This window comes from Oryzias melastigma, linkage group LG5 (assembly GCF_002922805.2).
Source record: "Oryzias melastigma strain HK-1 linkage group LG5, ASM292280v2, whole genome shotgun sequence".
NCBI lineage: Eukaryota > Metazoa > Chordata > Actinopteri > Beloniformes > Adrianichthyidae > Oryzias > Oryzias melastigma.
In genome coordinates, this window is record NC_050516.1 from 30,123,319 (window position 1) to 30,140,735 (window position 17,417).

The 17,417-nt window shown below is 35.9% G+C and overlaps 2 protein-coding genes and 1 long non-coding RNA gene across 3 annotated transcripts in view; 2 read left to right on the forward strand and 1 right to left on the reverse strand.

Annotated features, from left to right (window-relative positions):
• Nucleotides 1-597: 597 nt before the first annotated feature.
• LOC112144503 (prostacyclin synthase) lies at nucleotides 598-11,599 on the forward strand. Its single transcript, XM_024269049.2, has 10 exons — nucleotides 598-1,502; nucleotides 1,868-1,991; nucleotides 2,067-2,242; nucleotides 3,945-4,085; nucleotides 4,185-4,297; nucleotides 5,235-5,401; nucleotides 8,899-9,025; nucleotides 9,234-9,415; nucleotides 9,626-9,777; nucleotides 9,889-11,599. Exons 1-10 carry the CDS (start codon nucleotides 1,432-1,434, stop codon nucleotides 10,046-10,048), a joined length of 1,413 nt encoding a protein of 470 aa, XP_024124817.1. The 5' UTR covers nucleotides 598-1,431; the 3' UTR covers nucleotides 10,049-11,599.
• LOC112144504 lies at nucleotides 5,801-7,040 on the reverse strand. Its single transcript, XR_004947974.1, has 2 exons — nucleotides 6,517-7,040; nucleotides 5,801-6,167 (listed from the first exon to the last, which is right to left on the reverse strand). It is a non-coding gene; the product is annotated as an uncharacterized LOC112144504 (long non-coding RNA).
• A 335-nt stretch (nucleotides 11,600-11,934) lies between the features above and the next one.
• Nucleotides 11,935-17,417, forward strand: part of LOC112145394 (potassium voltage-gated channel subfamily B member 1) — a 43,024-nt gene continuing 37,541 nt past the window's right edge. The window contains exon 1 of the mRNA XM_024270585.2: nucleotides 11,935-12,408. The gene's annotated coding sequence lies outside the window, so the exon portion shown is untranslated. The remainder of the gene's footprint in view (nucleotides 12,409-17,417) is intronic.

A 17,417-nucleotide genomic window follows, 5' to 3' on the forward strand; every position in this document is an offset into this window, starting at 1 on the left:
GATTCACGCGGCGTAGGCGCCCGGTTTCAATGTTAAGTCAATGGAACAGACGCGAATTGAGGTGATCCGAAGTCCTGCGGCGTGATTTGAGCTCATTTGGCCTCATTCCTTAATTACTAACTGAACACTAAATTAGCATAATTTTTTTGTTAAATTATATTAGTCACAAATGTTAGCACGTTGCTAAAATATTAGCTAAACTCCAAATTAGCATAAAAAGCTCATTATAGGCCAAATTAGCCAAAAAAGCTAGCTTGTTGCTAAATTACAAACAGAACTCCAAAATAGCCTAAAATTAGTAAACTAAATTAGTCAAAAACGTTAGCCGGTTGCTAAAATAGAAGCTAAACTCTAAAGTAGCCACAAAAAACTCCAGTAGACAACAAACTAGCAAACAACGTTAGCATTTTGCTAAAATAGAAGCTAAACTCTAAATTAGCCAAAAAAAAACCTCCAGTAGACAGCAAACTAGCAAACAACGTTAGCATTTTGCTAAAATAGAAGCTAAACTCTAATTTTTTTTTTAATTACTAATATTTTTTTTCTTCACCCAGAGAGTCACCTTGGAACCGCAGGTTGCAGACCTCTGACCCATACAGTGGACGCAAAAGCATATTTTTGGCACAAATGGCCCCCCGTACAGCCCGGCCTCAGTCAGACTCCACTGACCCCAATGTAAATTGAGTTTGAGAACCCTGATTTAGACTAAAGGGTGAAGCATAACTAGATGCATGATCACCCTCTGCTGGAACATAAAACAACAACAAGCTTTTATTGACTTTTTAAAGTCTTATTTTCATAAATATGTGGATCTTGTAGAAGAAGTTCACCTGAAGTTGTCATATTTTTCATCAACTAAAACAAAAAGTCAAACTGCTGCTGTTTTGTTTATCCCTTCTGGTTTCTGTATGACTGATAGTAAACTGATGTCATATAATCTTATCTGATCTTATTCAGAGGTGAAGAGGATCACCTAGAAACTAGGTGTCGTCATGGCAAAACAAAATCATTGGATTTTTTTTTTTTAGTAAGAATGTGTCTCCTGACATCATCTCTGACAAAACGAAGAACAATTTGTTTCTCTCGAATGACGTCACGCCTGTAAAATGTTTGCTATGTGACTCCAGAGTACCTGTTAAAGGATCTTCCAGGACATATTTTAAGTTAATCACCAAACTGTGCTCATCCTTTCATTCAGATTTTAAAAACTTCAGTTTTTGCGTCTAAAAAAAGAAAACAAAAAAGGGACGTTGTGGTTTGTGGGCCGTCTGACACCGTTGCAGAACATTGTGCAACACTTTGTGTCACAAGCCACTCCTTTTACATGCTCCGCCCCCCTACAAGTGGTAGTTACAGTAAAGCCACCACCTAAGTCAGATTCCAGCAGTGATACATGAAATTATCTGCTGTGCAGCTCGAGTCTTCACTGAAATGTTGCTGACACTTTTATTGCTTCTGAATGGATTGTTTATCGTGTATCTGCTTTGCTTCAGTCGAACAAGGTAAAGATTTTATTGACTTTTCAATACTGAATTGTTGCAGAATTATTATTTTTTTCTTTAAAGTAAACTTTCAGTATAGTAAACACAAAAATTGTTAACATACTGTAACTTTTCAACCATTAACACAATAATTCCAGTAGATTTTGAAGGAGAAAAGCGGCTCTCGCCGCTTTTCTCCTTCAAAATCTACTGGAATTATTGTTTTAACATTTAAAAATTATATTTAAAAGGGTTATATGAGCTGTATTTCTACAGAATATTGGGTAAATTGAGTGTATGTGAACTCTAAACCTGTCGAGTAAGTTTTTTGTGAATATTTTAGACAGATATGCAAATTATTTTACTAGTTTCCTCATTCCCAATAGACAGCATAAAGAGCCTCCTCTGGATAAAGGGCTCCTGCCGTGGTTGGGACACGCTCTGGAGTTTGGAAAAGATGCCCTGAAGTTTCTGACCCGAATGAAAGAAAAACACGGAGACATTTTTACTGTAAGTACCTTGAATACATAAAAAAAAAAAAAGTAAAAATGAATAAAAGGATTAAGTAGGGACTTGATTTTGCAGGTTCGTGTGGCTGGCCAATATGTGACCATACTGTTGGATCCAAACTCCTTCGATAGCGTCCTGCATGATACAGTTTCTCTGGACTTCCGCCGCATTCGAGGCCAGGTCGTTCAGAAGATTTTTGGTCTACAAGTGCCAAGTAACATGCAAACATCAGAGAGGAAATGGATGGAAGTGTAAGTGGACTCCATTGTCAATGGGCATAGGTGACCTAGGCGGCTGCCTAGGGTGCCATCTGGTGTAGGGGTGACATATTGCAAGCTATAGCGATTCTCCGGCTCCTTTCTGTGTGTTTTTTGGTAAATAAAAATCAAAACTTTCAGCTTTTCAAGACATTACTGCTTGTATATTAATAAACTTGACAGTTTTTGAAATATTGAGTAAAATATACCCCATAGGAAATGAATGAGAAAGTCTTCAAATGTCAAAATTTTAAGTAGATCAGCAACAAGCCTTCAAATATATTCATGGACTGTTTTAAACTATTATAGTAATTAAAAAAAAAAATTATTTTACCAAATATTTTAGCGGCATGCTAATGTTTTTGGCTAATTTGTTATCTACTGGGTTTTTTTAGACTACTTTAGAGCTTACCTTCTATTTTGGCAAGAGGCTAGCGTTTTTAGCTAATTTGTGATCTAATGGAATTTTTTAGGCTAATTTAGAGCTTCAATTTCAGCAACAGACTAATGTTCTGAATAGTTTAGTTTACTGAAGAATTTTAGGGTATTTTGGAGTCTAGCTAGCATTGAAGCAATGAGCTAGCTTTTTTGGCTAATTTGACATCTACTGAGTTTTTTATGCTAATTTGGAGTTTAGCAAATATTTGAGCAACATGGTAGTAGTTTTGGCTAATTTTTTATCTATTGAGGTTTTTATTGGCTAATTTAGAGATCAGCTTCTGTTTTAGCCACAGGCTAACGTTCTTAAATAATTGAATTTACTGAAGAATTTTAGGCTGTTTTTTAGTTTAGCTAGTATTCAAGCAATGTGTTAGCTTTTGGCTAATTTGGCATCTTCTGGGGTTTTCATGCTAATTTGGAGTTTTGCTAACATTTTAGCAACATGCTAATGTTTTTAACCTTTGCTATTGACTGAGGTTCTTATAGGCTAATTTAGAGTTTAGCTTCTGTTTTAGCAACAGGCTAACGTTCTTAAATAATTAAATTTACTGAGGAATTTTAGGCTATTTTTTTAGTTTAGCTAGTATTCAAGCAACGTGTTAGCTTTTTGGCTAATTTGGCATCTACTGGGGGTTTTTTTTATGCTAATTTAGTGTTTAACTAACATTTTAGCAACATGCTAATGTTTTTGCCTTTGTTATTTACTGAGGTTCTTATAGGCTAATTTAGAGTTTAGCTTCTATTTTAGCAGCAGGCTAACGTTTTTGACTAATTTAGTTTACTGAGGAATAGTACGCTGTTTTGTAGTTTTGTAGTATTTAAGCAACAAGCTGGCTGTTTTTGTCTGATTTGGTATCTACTAAGGTTTTTGGGGCTAATTTGGAGTTTACTGGGGATTTTTAAGAAATTTTACTACAAATTTTTCAGAAATTTCAGAGCTCTTTCATAGCTTAAAACGCAATTTCCAGTCTTTTATCCAATTTAACGTTTTGCAAATAGCTTTTCAGCAAATCCCTTCACCAATTAAAATAAATTCAGCAAAAATCGCAGGTTGCACAACTCTTCTAGTTTTTGTTTTTTGCTTTTGTATGATAGCTTGACGCACCACTCATTTCATGTAAAATACTTCATGTAAAAAAACAAAAACAAAAATGTTTTCACCTTGGGGGCCATGCAGCCCAGGGCCGCGCCTAGATGTGCAATTGTACTTGTGAAATCCAAACTTCTGCTTCACCGCCAGTTTCCTTTCCTTCAGGCATTTCAAGGGAGTCAATCTCATTGAGCTCAACAGCTCCATGAACATTCATCTTCGGAATTTGGTCCTGAATGCCGGCAAAACCTGCGGCGAGTGGCAACAAGAGGGCCTCTTCAGCCTCTGCTACAGCCTCCTCTTTAGGTAAAACACATGCTCTCCACACCCCTGTTGATTGACATACGCTCATTGTTTATGATGCCAGACAGGAAGTTTCTTTTATTTCTGCTTCTCTGTTTATAGAGCCGGTTACTTGACATTGTTCGAGGGAAGCGATAATGCTGCTGCTGTCTACCAGGAGTTTCGCAACTTTGACGATCTTCTCACCAAACTGGCTCGCGGTTCACTCAAGCGTGGTAAGCGTCTGAATCGTTATCATTTCAGTCTTTTGATAGATGACAGGAAGTGCACAATTGTTTGTGTTGCTCCTTTTTGATCTGATAATTATACAAAAGTCTCTGGGAAAAACAATATGCTCGCCCAAAAGCATTCTTTTAGACTCACTTTTCTACTAAAAGGTTGTACAAACTGCCACTATTCATTGCACCAGCTAGCTAGGGCTGGGTATCGATAATAATTCCAGAATCGATGAAATTCACAATTTTTTCCCATTTTTTTAATACACTCAATTAAATTTTAAGTTTACACATTACACATGTGGAGTTCGTGCTATAGCAGTACACTTTTTTACAAGAAGAATAAGAAAAGTATGAGCAAAAACTGTTTTAGACCAAAGATGGTTACTTTAAAAAAATATTTATTTAAATGAAAATTCATGCCTGTGAGTTGATAAAGATGTTTATTTAGTCAGCAATGTATGTTTACGTCAACCAAGCGTTAGCATTAGCCGTCCTATAGGAAATTTCATTAAACATTAGCATCAAGCTAGCAGACTTTAGCTTTATGTGCTAAATTGATTTATGCTTTCATGGATCGATTATTAATCTGTAAAGTTTAGATCAATTAATCAATTTTGGGATTTTAATCCAAATAAATAGATTTTACCAAGTGACTCAGCATACAGTAATTCAGTAAGTTAGCCACCAAAATGATCTAAAACTTGTGGAAAAATATTCATCCATCGTTTCATTTTTGACCCGCTACAACGCTTTCGCCCGTCTTCGGATACCGTTGGGCGAAGGCGGGTACACCCTGGACAGGTTGCCAGTTTCCCTCTAAAAACCCTGAAAAACAGTCCCTCCTGATTCCTAGATTACGCATTAAAACCGCTCCAAGCTTCTGAACATACGAGACGATTACAAACATGTTTGTTTCTGTTCTGTTTCTCTTCAGATGAAAAGAAATCAGTCGATACATCCCAGGAAAAACTACTGAGGTTCCTGTCCTCACAGAGAGGAATGGAGCCCTGGAAACGAAGCTACCAAAACTTCCTGAACAAAGAAGGCGTCGCTGAAGAAATGCAAGCTAAAGCTCTGCTGCTGCAGCTGTGGACCACACAGGTAGAGGCAACTTCTTCTTCTTCTTCTTCTTCTTTGTATGTCTCTTTTTTTAATCATAGATCGATGAACTCACTCCAAAGGTTTCTCGCTGGTGTTTTGACTCTCTCTGAACTTGACTTCTTCGGCTCCTAGGGCTACAAACCTGCCTGAACCTGATTGTCAGAGTGGATTTTTAATCACGTGCTGGAGTTCTCCTCAGGCAGACAGGGTTAGTCAGAGGAACTTGCTGCCTCAAATAAACAGACACACGGATTAAGGGACAAAGAGCAGCTAAGACGAGAGTTTTCTTAGACAAACACGGTGACTAAATACAATTTCAAAACAGAGAGAAACTTGATTTGTTTTAGGACAATCCCCAATTGAGGCAGACCATTTCATAACTTACATAACTCACAGACATTTAGCTGCATGTTGTTTATTTAGTCTTCGATGGATGAAGAGTGTGAGCTTTCCTTTGTTAGTATTGTTGACACAGTCAGGAAGACTGTGATTACTCATCAATCCTGACTACATGATGTTGTTGCTCCATGTTGCCAGGTGGGGGGGGAAGTGAGCTGCATCCATCTGTGATTCCAAGCGGCGTTTCTTCTGTAACAGTGTTTTTTTCCCCTGCATTAACCCGCCAGTCCCACTGCAACAGAGGGTTTTCACTCTGCTTGTCTGGGGAGGCTCTTCCAGTCCCCCAGCATGCTGGTGCGGTGTCACGTCTGGAGGGTGGGGGGTACTGGAGCTCGCATCTCAGGCTTGGATGGAAACTGGAGCAGCACTGCAGAGAATGGGGGGATTAGGCGTGAGACCAGTGAGAGGTGCCAGAGGGAGTGTGGCTTATGCACGTGCTGCAGACAGACTGATGAATTTCTGAGTGAAGCGTCGTGCCAGGATTTCAATAAATACATCATGCGAATCCTACACAATGTAATCAGTCACTGTGGTGCTCTCTCCATTTTTAACCGACGTCATTGGCTGAATTATACCCAACTGATCGGTTTGTTTGGCACTAAAAGAGACGGATTTCATGTTTCATGATGTTAGCATGCTTTACACTCATTCACAACAACCAGTAGGACACAAAGATATTGAGGAAGCATTAAATGTAACTAGAAAAGTTGCATTACCTGTATTAATGCTAGTATGAATGCTTTTTGCTGGAAGTAGTCGCTGAAGATGCTGAAGCTTTTGGCTGAAAATGCAAAAGCTATTAGCAAAATGTTAAATTTGCTAAAAGACTGGAAATTTTGTTAAAGAACTATGAAAGAGTACTGAAGTTAACCTAAAGATCTGTAGTTGACTTGATTAAAAATACCTAATTTTGCAAAAATATTTAGTGCGATGCTTAAAAATGAGCTCCAAATTAGCCCCAAAACCTTAGTAGATTTCAAATTAGCCAAAATAGCTAGCTAATTTTGCTGAAATACTAGCTGAACTTTCAATAGCTTAAAATTCCTCAATAACCGAAATTAGTCAAAAACATTAACGTGCTGCTAAAATAGAAACTAAATTAGCCTAATAATTAAATTAGCCTTATCTAAATTTGCCCTAAAAACCTTAGTAGATTCCAAATAAGCCAAATAAGCTAGCATGTTGCTTAAATACGAGCAAAAGTCCAAAATAGCCTGAAATCCCACAATAAATAAAATAAGTCAAAAACATTAGCCTGTTGCTAAAAAAAAAAACTTAACTCTAAATTAGCCTATAAAAACCACAGTAGATAACAAATTACCCAAAAACGTTATAGTGTTCCTAAAATATTAGCTGAACTCTAAATTAGCATAAAAAACCTTCGGTAGATGCTAAGTTAGCCAAAAAAGCTAGCACATTGCCTAATTACTTGCTACTCCAAAATTGCCTCAAATTCCTCAGTAAACAAAATTAGTCAAAAATGTTAGCTTGTAGCTAAAATAAAAGCTTAACTCAAAATTAGTCTAAAAAAAGACCAGTAGATAACAAATTAGCCAAAAACGTTAGCATGTTGCAAAAATATTAGCAAAACTCCAAATTAGCCCTAAAAACCTTAGTAGATGCCAAATAAGCCAAAGAAGCTAGCATATTGCTTAGATACGAGCTAAACTCCAAAATACCCTGAAATTCCTCAGGGAATCAAATAAGTCAAAAACATTAGCCTGTTGCTAAAATAGAAACTTAACTCTAAATTCGCCTATAAAAACCACAGTAGATAACAAATTACCCAAAAATGTTAGCGTGTTGCTAATATATTAGCTGAACTCTAAATTAGTATAAAAAACCTCAGTAGATGCCAAGTTAGCCAAAAAAGCTAGCACATTTCCTAATTACTAGCTAAACCCAAAATGGCCCCAAATTCCTCAGTAAACTAATTTAGCCAAAAAAGTTAGCTTGTAGCTAAAATAGAAGCTAAACTCTAAATTAAAAACGATCAGTGGATAACAAATTAGCCAAAAACATTAGCATGTTGGTAAAATATTAGGTAAACTCCATTTTTTTAAAGTTACTATTAAAGATAAAAATCTAGCCCATGAATATATGTAAAGGCTTGTTGTTAATTTACTTAAAATATTGAAATTTGGACAGTTTCTCATTCATTTTCTATAGGGCATATTTTGCTCAATATTTCAAAAACTATAAAGGTCATGAATACCAAAAGTACAGACAATAATGTCTTGAACAAGCTGAATGTTTTGATGCTGAAATTGCTGAAAGTCTGATTGAGTTTTTACGTGCAGAAAAACAAACGGAAAGGAGCAGGAGAATCACTTTAGTGCGCTAGCTATTTTGGCTAATTCATTTTTTTCGATAATTTGGAGTTTAGCTAATATTTTAACAATACGCAAATTTTGGGGGCAAGATTTTACATTTTTTCAGGTTTTTCTATAGGACACATGGAATTTGGCGAATATTTTAGCATTATGCTAGCTGTTTTGACTAACTTGGACATTTTTGTTAAGGTTTTTAGGCTAATTTGGACTTTAGCTAATATTTTAATAATATGCTAGCTGTTTTGGTGAAATTGGACATTTTCAAGTTTTTTTTTTCTTTTTGGCTTAATTGGGATTTAGCTAATATTTTATTAAGTATTTTTTAGCTATCAACTTCAGCATTTTTAGCTGGGATCTTCAGGAGCCACATTCAGCTTTTCAACATTTATTTATTGATTTCTACTTTTATTTATTTAATGCCAATTTTAAATAATTAATAAAACAGTTTTTTAATCATTTAATAGTGTAAATATTTATTTCATTTTGGCTCTTTAGATCTTCCGTATCATGCTAGAATTGTCGCAGGTAATCAATTTGAGTCAAAATGTCTAGATATATTTTTGCTTTATGTGAAGAAGTGAAACATATTCCACCGTTCATCAAATAGTTAATTTGTATTTAAACTTTTACAGACATTTTTACCTCACCAAATCCTTGTAAAAAGTCTGGACACACCTGGGCGAAGGCCTTTAATACTCCTGTCTTTAAAACAGTCTTCTTTCATACCAGCGTGTTGGATGATTCATGTTTGATGTGTTCTTTCAGTGCAACGCCGGACCTGCCGCCTTTTGGTTCCTGGGCTTCCTGCTCACTCACCCTGAGGCCATGGAGGCTGTGAGGTCAGAGGTCAGGGGTCTCTCCCTGAAGCATCCTTCCAGCACACCTGTTTTTGGTAAGGAGGAGCTGCGACACCCTGTTCTGCTTTGACATTTTAAACTCTTCCACGATAATTACATGCTTCTCCATTTGTTGCAACAGCTTCAGCCTTTAAGTTAACTTGTTAATAACGGGAATGATATATTTGTGCAAATCTTTCCTCCCGTTCAAATGAAACCACTGATTTAATAGGTGCCATCATCCATGTCTTTTCCCTCCTGCAGACAGCGCTCTGAGTGAGACCCTCCGGCTGACCGCTGCAGTGATGATCAGGAGAGAAGTGGTGCAGGACAAGACGCTGGTGATGGCCAACGGGCAGGAGTACCGGCTCAGACGTGGGGACAGAGTCTGTCTGTTTCCCCTGCTCGGTCCTCAGATGGACCCACAGATTCACCCAGAACCACAGGTACTTCCTTTACTTCCTTCATGTTCAAACAGGACAAATATTGCAACAGTCATTTACAGCTAATTTTGATTTAACTAAATTAATGTTAATTTCCATTTTGGTAATATTTCAAAAATATTTTACCGAAAACGTCTAATCATGACGGTTTTTATCAAATGATGTTTCCCACCGTTTTAACGAAAACCTTCCATTGTCATGTGTTCTAAACAGAGTTTCAAGTATGATCGTTTCCTGAATGAAGACAGGACCGTGAAGAACACGTTTCACAAAAATGGAGAACAAGTGAGATACCACACCTTGCCCTGGGGAGCAGGAAGGAGCAGCTGCGTCGGGAAGGAGTTTGCTGTTAATGCTATAAAGCAGTACGTTCAATCTTCTTCCACAACTTTCATCTATCAATTTGTTTTTACTCTATTTTGCAAAAATAAAGTCAATCTGGCGTGCAGTTTTTCACCATCTTTGTGCACACACAGATTTGTGTTCTTGCTCCTGACCCATCTTGACCTGGAGCTCTGCGACCCGGAGGCTAACCTTCCACCAGTGAATCCCAGTCGCTATGGTTACGGGATGCTGCAGCCGGAAGGAGACCTGCAGGTCCGATTCAGACTGAAGAGAATCCTTCCTGAAATGTGAGGCGTCGATGTTCGCACTGAAGAACTTTTGAAGGAAAATGAAGCACTTCTGTTTTCATATATTTAACACCCAATATGTATATATTTTATTTAAAATATGAGAAAAAAAGTCATATTTAATGGAAAAAAGCAAAATATTACTATAAACATGGATAAATATTTGTATTTATGCAACATTTCTCACATCTAGACTGTTATAGAAGGAATATTATGTTTGTTTTTCCCAAGGAAAATGCGTCATGCATCATATTTAGTGAGAAAAAATATGGAGTCAAAAGTAAACACACTGACCTACATGATGAGCACTTTTCTATTATCTCAGGGATGTTGGATTACAAATCACAACTCCTGCAAAAATACATTCTGAAGTCATTTGTTTGCTTAAAATCGCTTTTTTCACAATATGTTTTTTCCTGTAATTTTGAGACAAATTCAGTTTTTAGGCATAAAAAATCCAAACCTTTAAAATGCTTTTTTTTAATGATATTATTATTTTTTTTAAAGACGTGTGCCAGTTACTGTAAATTAAATCGTATCCATTCACAATATTTCATTTTGTGAAACTTCAATGATCAAAAGCATCTTTTCTTGTGTATTTATTTGTTTGTTTTGCTACCGTTTGTTGATCTGGTCTGTTTTTCTTTTTGTGAAGCACTTTATATGTTTTATTGAAGGTGCACTTCTAGCTAAGTTGATATTGTTGTAGCTACTGAGGCTCTACACATTTTTGTCTTAAAGGGACCGCTGTGTTTTACAATGGACTGTAATTGTGTAATTGTAATTGTGCAATGGAGGGTTTATTTACTTATTTATTTGTTTTTGTAGTAAACATTTGGAGAACACACTGAGCAGCTTTTCGGGTGTATGATTTACAGACTTAAAATAGAATCTGATGTAGCATTTCGTTGTTGGTTTCTTTTCAAAATCCAGTTCTGTCATTGGTCGAGACTTGCATGGAGCTGTGATGTCACAGGTTCTAGAGGTGTCTTCGTCACAACTCTCAAGTCTTGTTCTGGATTTTCACATTGTGTATCTGAGGTGTAGTTGGAGCAAAGCACACCGCAGACATTTCATGATTTGCTTTATGTGACTCTGTCGCCTGAGCAAATAAATTATTTTAAATAAAGATTTGGTCTGAGTTTATTTTTAAAGTTCCACTCCGATCATTTTTTGATCTATTTTGAATGTGTTTCCAGTGTTTTTTATGCTATAATTATGTTGTTTTTAGGACATAGTTTCTACAGAGCACCAAGAGTTCATCAGAAATTCTCCTTTGAGTTGTGGACGGGTCTGTTGATGTGGAATAATGATTTCCCCATTTCCCATCATCCATCTGTGTACACGCTCACCCACTATCTTACAGCCCCTCACACCCCAACCTAACATTATGAGTGTGTGTTGAAAACACAGAGAATACAGTTTGGTCTTTAAAGTCCATATTCTTGTCCTAGTCTGTGTGTCTGGTTGCTGTTTGCAGGTAAAGTTCTGAAAGTCTTTATTGTTGCTTTTACATGTTTTTTATTTTATTTTATTTTTATTTTATTGTAATCTATTTTTTGATTTTCATTTATTTTATTGTTTTTTTTATATTTTTTATGAATTGAGTTTTATTTTTATTTTTATTTGTATTTATTTTTCATTTTATTATATTTTTATTTTTATTTTAGATTTTTTTTTTGTATTCTAATTTATTGCATTCTATATGATTTTTAGTTTTTATTTCATTTTTATATTGTATTTATTTTTATTTATTTATTTTTTGTTTATTTTATTTTTGATTTTTTGATTTTTATTTTTTATTGTATTCTATTTTATTTTGTTTATTTTCATTTTATTTAGATTTTTATTTAATTCCTAGTCATTATTTTATATTATTTTTAGTTTTTATTTTATCTTTAGTTTTTATCTTCTTTTACATTATTTACTTTCATTTTCATTTAAATGTTATTTTATTTCGTAAGGCGCAGTTGTGAGCTGATGTGATCCCGCGTCGGGACGCGGTGCGGGAAGAGTTAAGCGGCCACGCAGCCCCCTTCTCCCGCATGCGGCGCCTCCTCTCACTACCGGCGGGAGCGCAGGTGGTCTGACCGGAGGATCTGCCCGCGTATACTTGTTGATCTGGGTGCGGGGGGGTGACGGTGGTGAGATGCGGGACTCCTCGGTGTGGGCTGTGAGCGGAGCTTCAGATCTTCTTCCTGCCATGTTGGAGGCAGAGGAAGGTGGAGATGGCTTCGAGCCTGTCAACAGTTAACCGTGAGATGCTCCTGCTGCGTCTCCGCTTCAGGAAACGGATTGATTGTTCACGGAGCGGCGCGAGCTGGTTCGGTTCGGTTCGGCGCAGGATGACAACGACCCACCCCGGTATGTTGACGCTCATTTCCATCCCTGGAGTTTTGACTGAATCTGACAGTTTTTCAGAGTGGAGACTCTCTGCTCTCCATCTGCAGCATGAACGCGCAGCATCCACCCTTCAGAACCACTGGATGTGTTTGCCTCACTTTGAGAAGCTGGTACCCCAGCATCAGCATCAGCATCAGCACCAGCATCAGCATCCTCGCTGTAACTACGCAGATCTCTCCACAGCAGAGCAGGGATGTTTTTGTGAAGCTTTGACTGTAAGGGTGGAGGCTGCGTTCCAATATGAATTGTTTTTGGTGTTTCCCGCAGTCGGTTACATCATGTTCTTGTGTCCAAACAATCCTCACACCCTGGACTCTGTGTAAATATTCAATGTCTTGTTTTGAATCTTGGCAGCTCTGTTTTGGGGAGGGAAGTGTGAGAAACTTTGCATCTTGTCTGTGGAGTTCAGATAAAAATGTGCAGCTGTTGCTGCATCTGTTGGTCAGAAAATGCAAAAAAAAAGAAAGAAAAGAAAAAAAAGGGCATTCAGTCACTTCCCCCAGAGGAGGACCTGCAGTGGTTCAAGGAGACAACAGGGCTCCCCTCCTCGGGTTTTTCAGCACCTCTGGACTGGACAGTGCTCTTTCTCTCTGAGCTGTGAGGCTTCCGGCATCACACCTACAGCTCTGCATGGGCGTCTAACGAGGCCGGAACAGTCAAATATAACTCCGTCAACAAACCACAACCTTCTCTTCTCCCTCAGCGTTTGTTCAAAGCTGCTTAAAAAACAAATTCTAGATAACAAGTTCGTCCAGATTGTGGATCCACAGTAGAGACGTCAAACTCAATTGCACTAGGTGTCAAAAATTCAAAACACACCTTAGGTTGGAGCAGGATAAACATTTATTTAACATTCTAAAACTACATTTTTGACACTTTAAAACCATAACTTTTAAAAATAATTATGAACTAGATTTATAGAATTACCTGCAATTATGCTAGTGTGAATGCTGTAAGTTGAATGGGCCCGCTAAGGATGCTAGTGCTAATAGCTGAAAACACTGAAATTGATAGCAAAATTCACTGAAGCTAATAGTCGAAAAAGCTGATGCTGAAAACCATCTGAAATATTAGCTAAATGCCAAATTAGCCAGTAAAACTAAAAAAAATGACTCGGGTTAGCCAAAACAGCTAGCATGTAGCTGAAATATTAGCTAAATTCCAAAATATCCTAAAAAGTAAAAAAAAAAAAAAAAAAAGTCTAAATTTGCCACAAACACCTAGCATGTAGCTGAAATATTAGCTAAACTCCAAAATGGAAAAAAAAAAACGGGAAAAGCACAAATTAGCCAAAACTGCTAGCATGCATAAATATTAGCTAAACTCCAAAATTAGGGTTGGATTGAAAAAATTGTTCAATCGATTTGAATAGTTTTAAGCTTAATAGATCAATAATTGATTCATGATGAGATATAAACCAACTTAGAACATAAAGCTAAAGTCCACTAGCTTGATGCTAATGTTTAATGGAATTTCCCATAGGATGGCTAATGCTAACGCTGAGTAAACCCAAACATACATTTCTGACTAAATAAACATCTTTATTTACTCAAAGGCAGGAATTTTCCAAACACTTTAAAGGAAATATTTTTTAAAGTAATTATTTGGCGCCTAAAACTTTTTTTTTTTTTTTCCTCATACCGTCTCCTTCTTCTTGAATAAAGTGGACTTCTATAGCGCAATCGCCACCTAGTGGCCAAACTGAAACATCCACCAGGAGAAGCAGAACAATGTTTACAATGCTAATAATCTGAACATTTTTGTTAGAACTTCTACTTTACAGAATCCATGTAACACTGTATGATATGAACAATTTCATTATTTAACTAATCAATTATACAAAATATGAACTGTAACAGGTTTATATAAATATATTTAAATTATTTAGTAGACTATTAATGTATTTCTAAACAAATGTGTCTAAATATGTAAACTCAAAATTGAAGTGAAGAATCGAAAAAATAAAAAAAAACTTCGGAATCGAATTAATTCAGGTTCTTGTGAATCGAATCGAATCGTTTCTGGAAATTATAACGACACCCAGCCCAATCCAAAATAGCCTAAAGGCAAAAAAAGCCTAAATTAGTCAAAACAGCTAACATGTAGCTGAAATATTAGTTAAACTTTACTAAGTCTCAAAAAATCTTAGTAAATGTCAAAATAGTCCAAAAAGTTAGCAGAAAGCCAATTTTTTAAAACTTTCAAACCATAACTTTTTACCATTATTATAAATAATAAAAAGGCAGGAATATTATTCCAGAATAAACAAAAAAACCTTAAATAACATTCAATTTTTTACGGGATATAATTACCTGGAGGGCCGGATCCGGCCCCTGAGCCTTGACTTTGACACGTGATCAACACTGCTTGACTCTTATTTTGAAAGGTTTGATGGGTTTCTGAAAGAAATGGAGCGCAAACAAGACAAAAACAGAACCAACTCTTTATTGAATTTTCGTTTTAGCTGCACGACGGTTAAATAAATCCAGACTTGTAGTTCTTACATGGATAATGAGTCATCTCAGGAAGACCCATCTGTGCACAGAGTTGTTGTTGTTTCTTCGAAATACGTTAAAAAAGAGCAGTAACCAGTGATTAAATATGGATTTGTTCAGAAAATGACACTTTTATTGTTTAATTTTCAAAGAAATTTCTTTCAATCTTGCAGGTTTTATTGTCTGATAATAGACGGAGCAATAGAGGGAAAATTGAAAAGCATCTTTTGAAAGAAGGGCTCAGACTTGTTTTTGAATGTGTGGAGTGAATTTGGGTTGTTAAAGCGGTCCAATTAAGTGATTTCACTTATGAAGAACAATAAAGACGCTCTAGAACTCAAACAGTCTTTGTGCTGGACACCATTTACTCCTATTTCTTAAATGTAGGCAGATGAACCCAGATTTAGGAGCTGTTTTTGAGCTGTTGTCCACGTCTGGATTTAGCCAGTCCCACTATGGGGTGCAGGCAGAACAACAAGGGGGGTTGGTCTGGGGGTGCTGAGAGTTTGAGGTGTCAAACTCATCCAAAATGCTTAAAATCATCCTACAATGAAAATTATATTTTTTGAGTTTTTAACATGTATGTGTGGCATTTTACTTGTGAAAGACAAGAAATGTAACTAGAAAAGTTGTATTATCTGAGACAATGCTGGTGTGAATGCTTTTTGCTGAAAGTAGTCACTGAAGACGCTAAAGCTGCTGAAATTGGTGACTCGATTTTCTTTAATTGCTGAAGGGATTTGCTGAAAGTGTAAAAGCTATTTGGAAAATGTTAAGACTCGATATTGTGTTAAGGAACTAAGAAAGAGAGTTATAGTTGACCTAAATTTCTGAAAAATTTGTAGTAAAATTGCTTAAAAATCCTCAATACATGCCAATTTCACAAGAAATATTTAATGTGATGTTTAAATATGAGCTAAACTCCAAATTAGCCCTAAAAACTTTACTAGAGGCCAAATTAGCTAAAAAAGCTAGGTTGCTGCTTAAATGCTAGCTAAACTCGAAAATTGCCTAAAATTCCTCAGTAAAACAAATTAGTCAAAAACATTAGCCTGCTGCTAAAATAGAAGCTAAACTCCAAATTAGCAAATAAAAACCCCAGTAGATAATAAATTAGCCAAAAACGTTAACATGTTACTAAAATAATAGCTAAACTCCAAATTAGCATTAAAAAACCTTAGTATTTGCCAAATTAGCCAAAAAAGCTAGCTTGTTGCTTAAATACTAGCTAAACTCAAAAATATCCTAGCATTCCTAAGTAAAATAAATTTGTCAAAAACGTTAGCCTGCTGCTTAAATAATAGCTAAACTCTAAATTAGCATTAAAAGCCTTAGTAGATTCCAAATTAGCCAAAAAAGCTAGCTTACTGCTTAAATACTAGCGAAACCCAAAAATAGCCTAAAATTCCTCAGTAAAATAACTTTGTCAAAAACATTAGCTTGTTGCTGATATAGAAGCTAAACTCTAAATGAGAATATAAAAACCCCAGTAGATAATAAATTAGCCAAAAACGTTAGCATGTTACTAAAATAATAGCTAAACTCCAAATTAGCATTAAAAAACCTTATTATTTGCCAAATTAGCCAAAAAAGCTAGCTTGCTGCTTAAATACTAGCTAAACTCAAAAATAGCCTAAAATTCCTCAGTAAAATAAATTAGTCAAAAACTTAGCCTGTTGCTTAAATAATAGCTAAACTCTAAATTAGCATATAAAAACCCCAGTAGATAATAAATTAGCCAAAAACGTTAGCATGTTACTAAAATAATAGCTAAACTCCAAATTAGCCAAAAAAAGCTAGCTTGTTGCTTAAATACTAGCTAAACAAGCTGAAAGTTTTGATACAAAGATTGCTGAAATCGCTGAAGTGTGATTGAGTTTTTACCTGCCGAAAAACGTACAGAAAGGAGCAGGAGAATCACTATAGTGGTAATGCTTAGTAAACATTCACACAATTACAAAAGGTGGAAAGAAAGTTCTAAAAACTTAACAAACACAACCCTTGGTACAGATGAGTACCAACCAGAAAACACACGGCTTCACTTTTAAGATAATTTATAAAATCCTGTAACTTTAGTCATTTGGAATATATGAAAAGTTGGTTAGTGTACTTTATGAATAATTCTCAATGCTCATTTCTGTAACATGTAAAATGGGTTTAATGAGGATTGTGAGGTAAGGATGTATCAATGAGCAATATAATGTTTGAAGTGTGTTTAGGTCGAGATTATGTTTACTTTTATTTACTATTGAAACACTTTTTCAAATTTTCATTTTTAGGCTTTTTTGTGTGATTTCCAAGATAGTCTGGAATCAGTTAATAATCCTAAAAGATTTGCTGAACTCTTTCAATTAAAACTCCAATTATATTTATTTGTTGCCAAATATAGTTTTTGTCTTGCTTAGATTCAGTGATTATTTATTGCAATCAAACAATTCTTTTTTACATTTTGCATTTCCTCATTGATGCTACTAA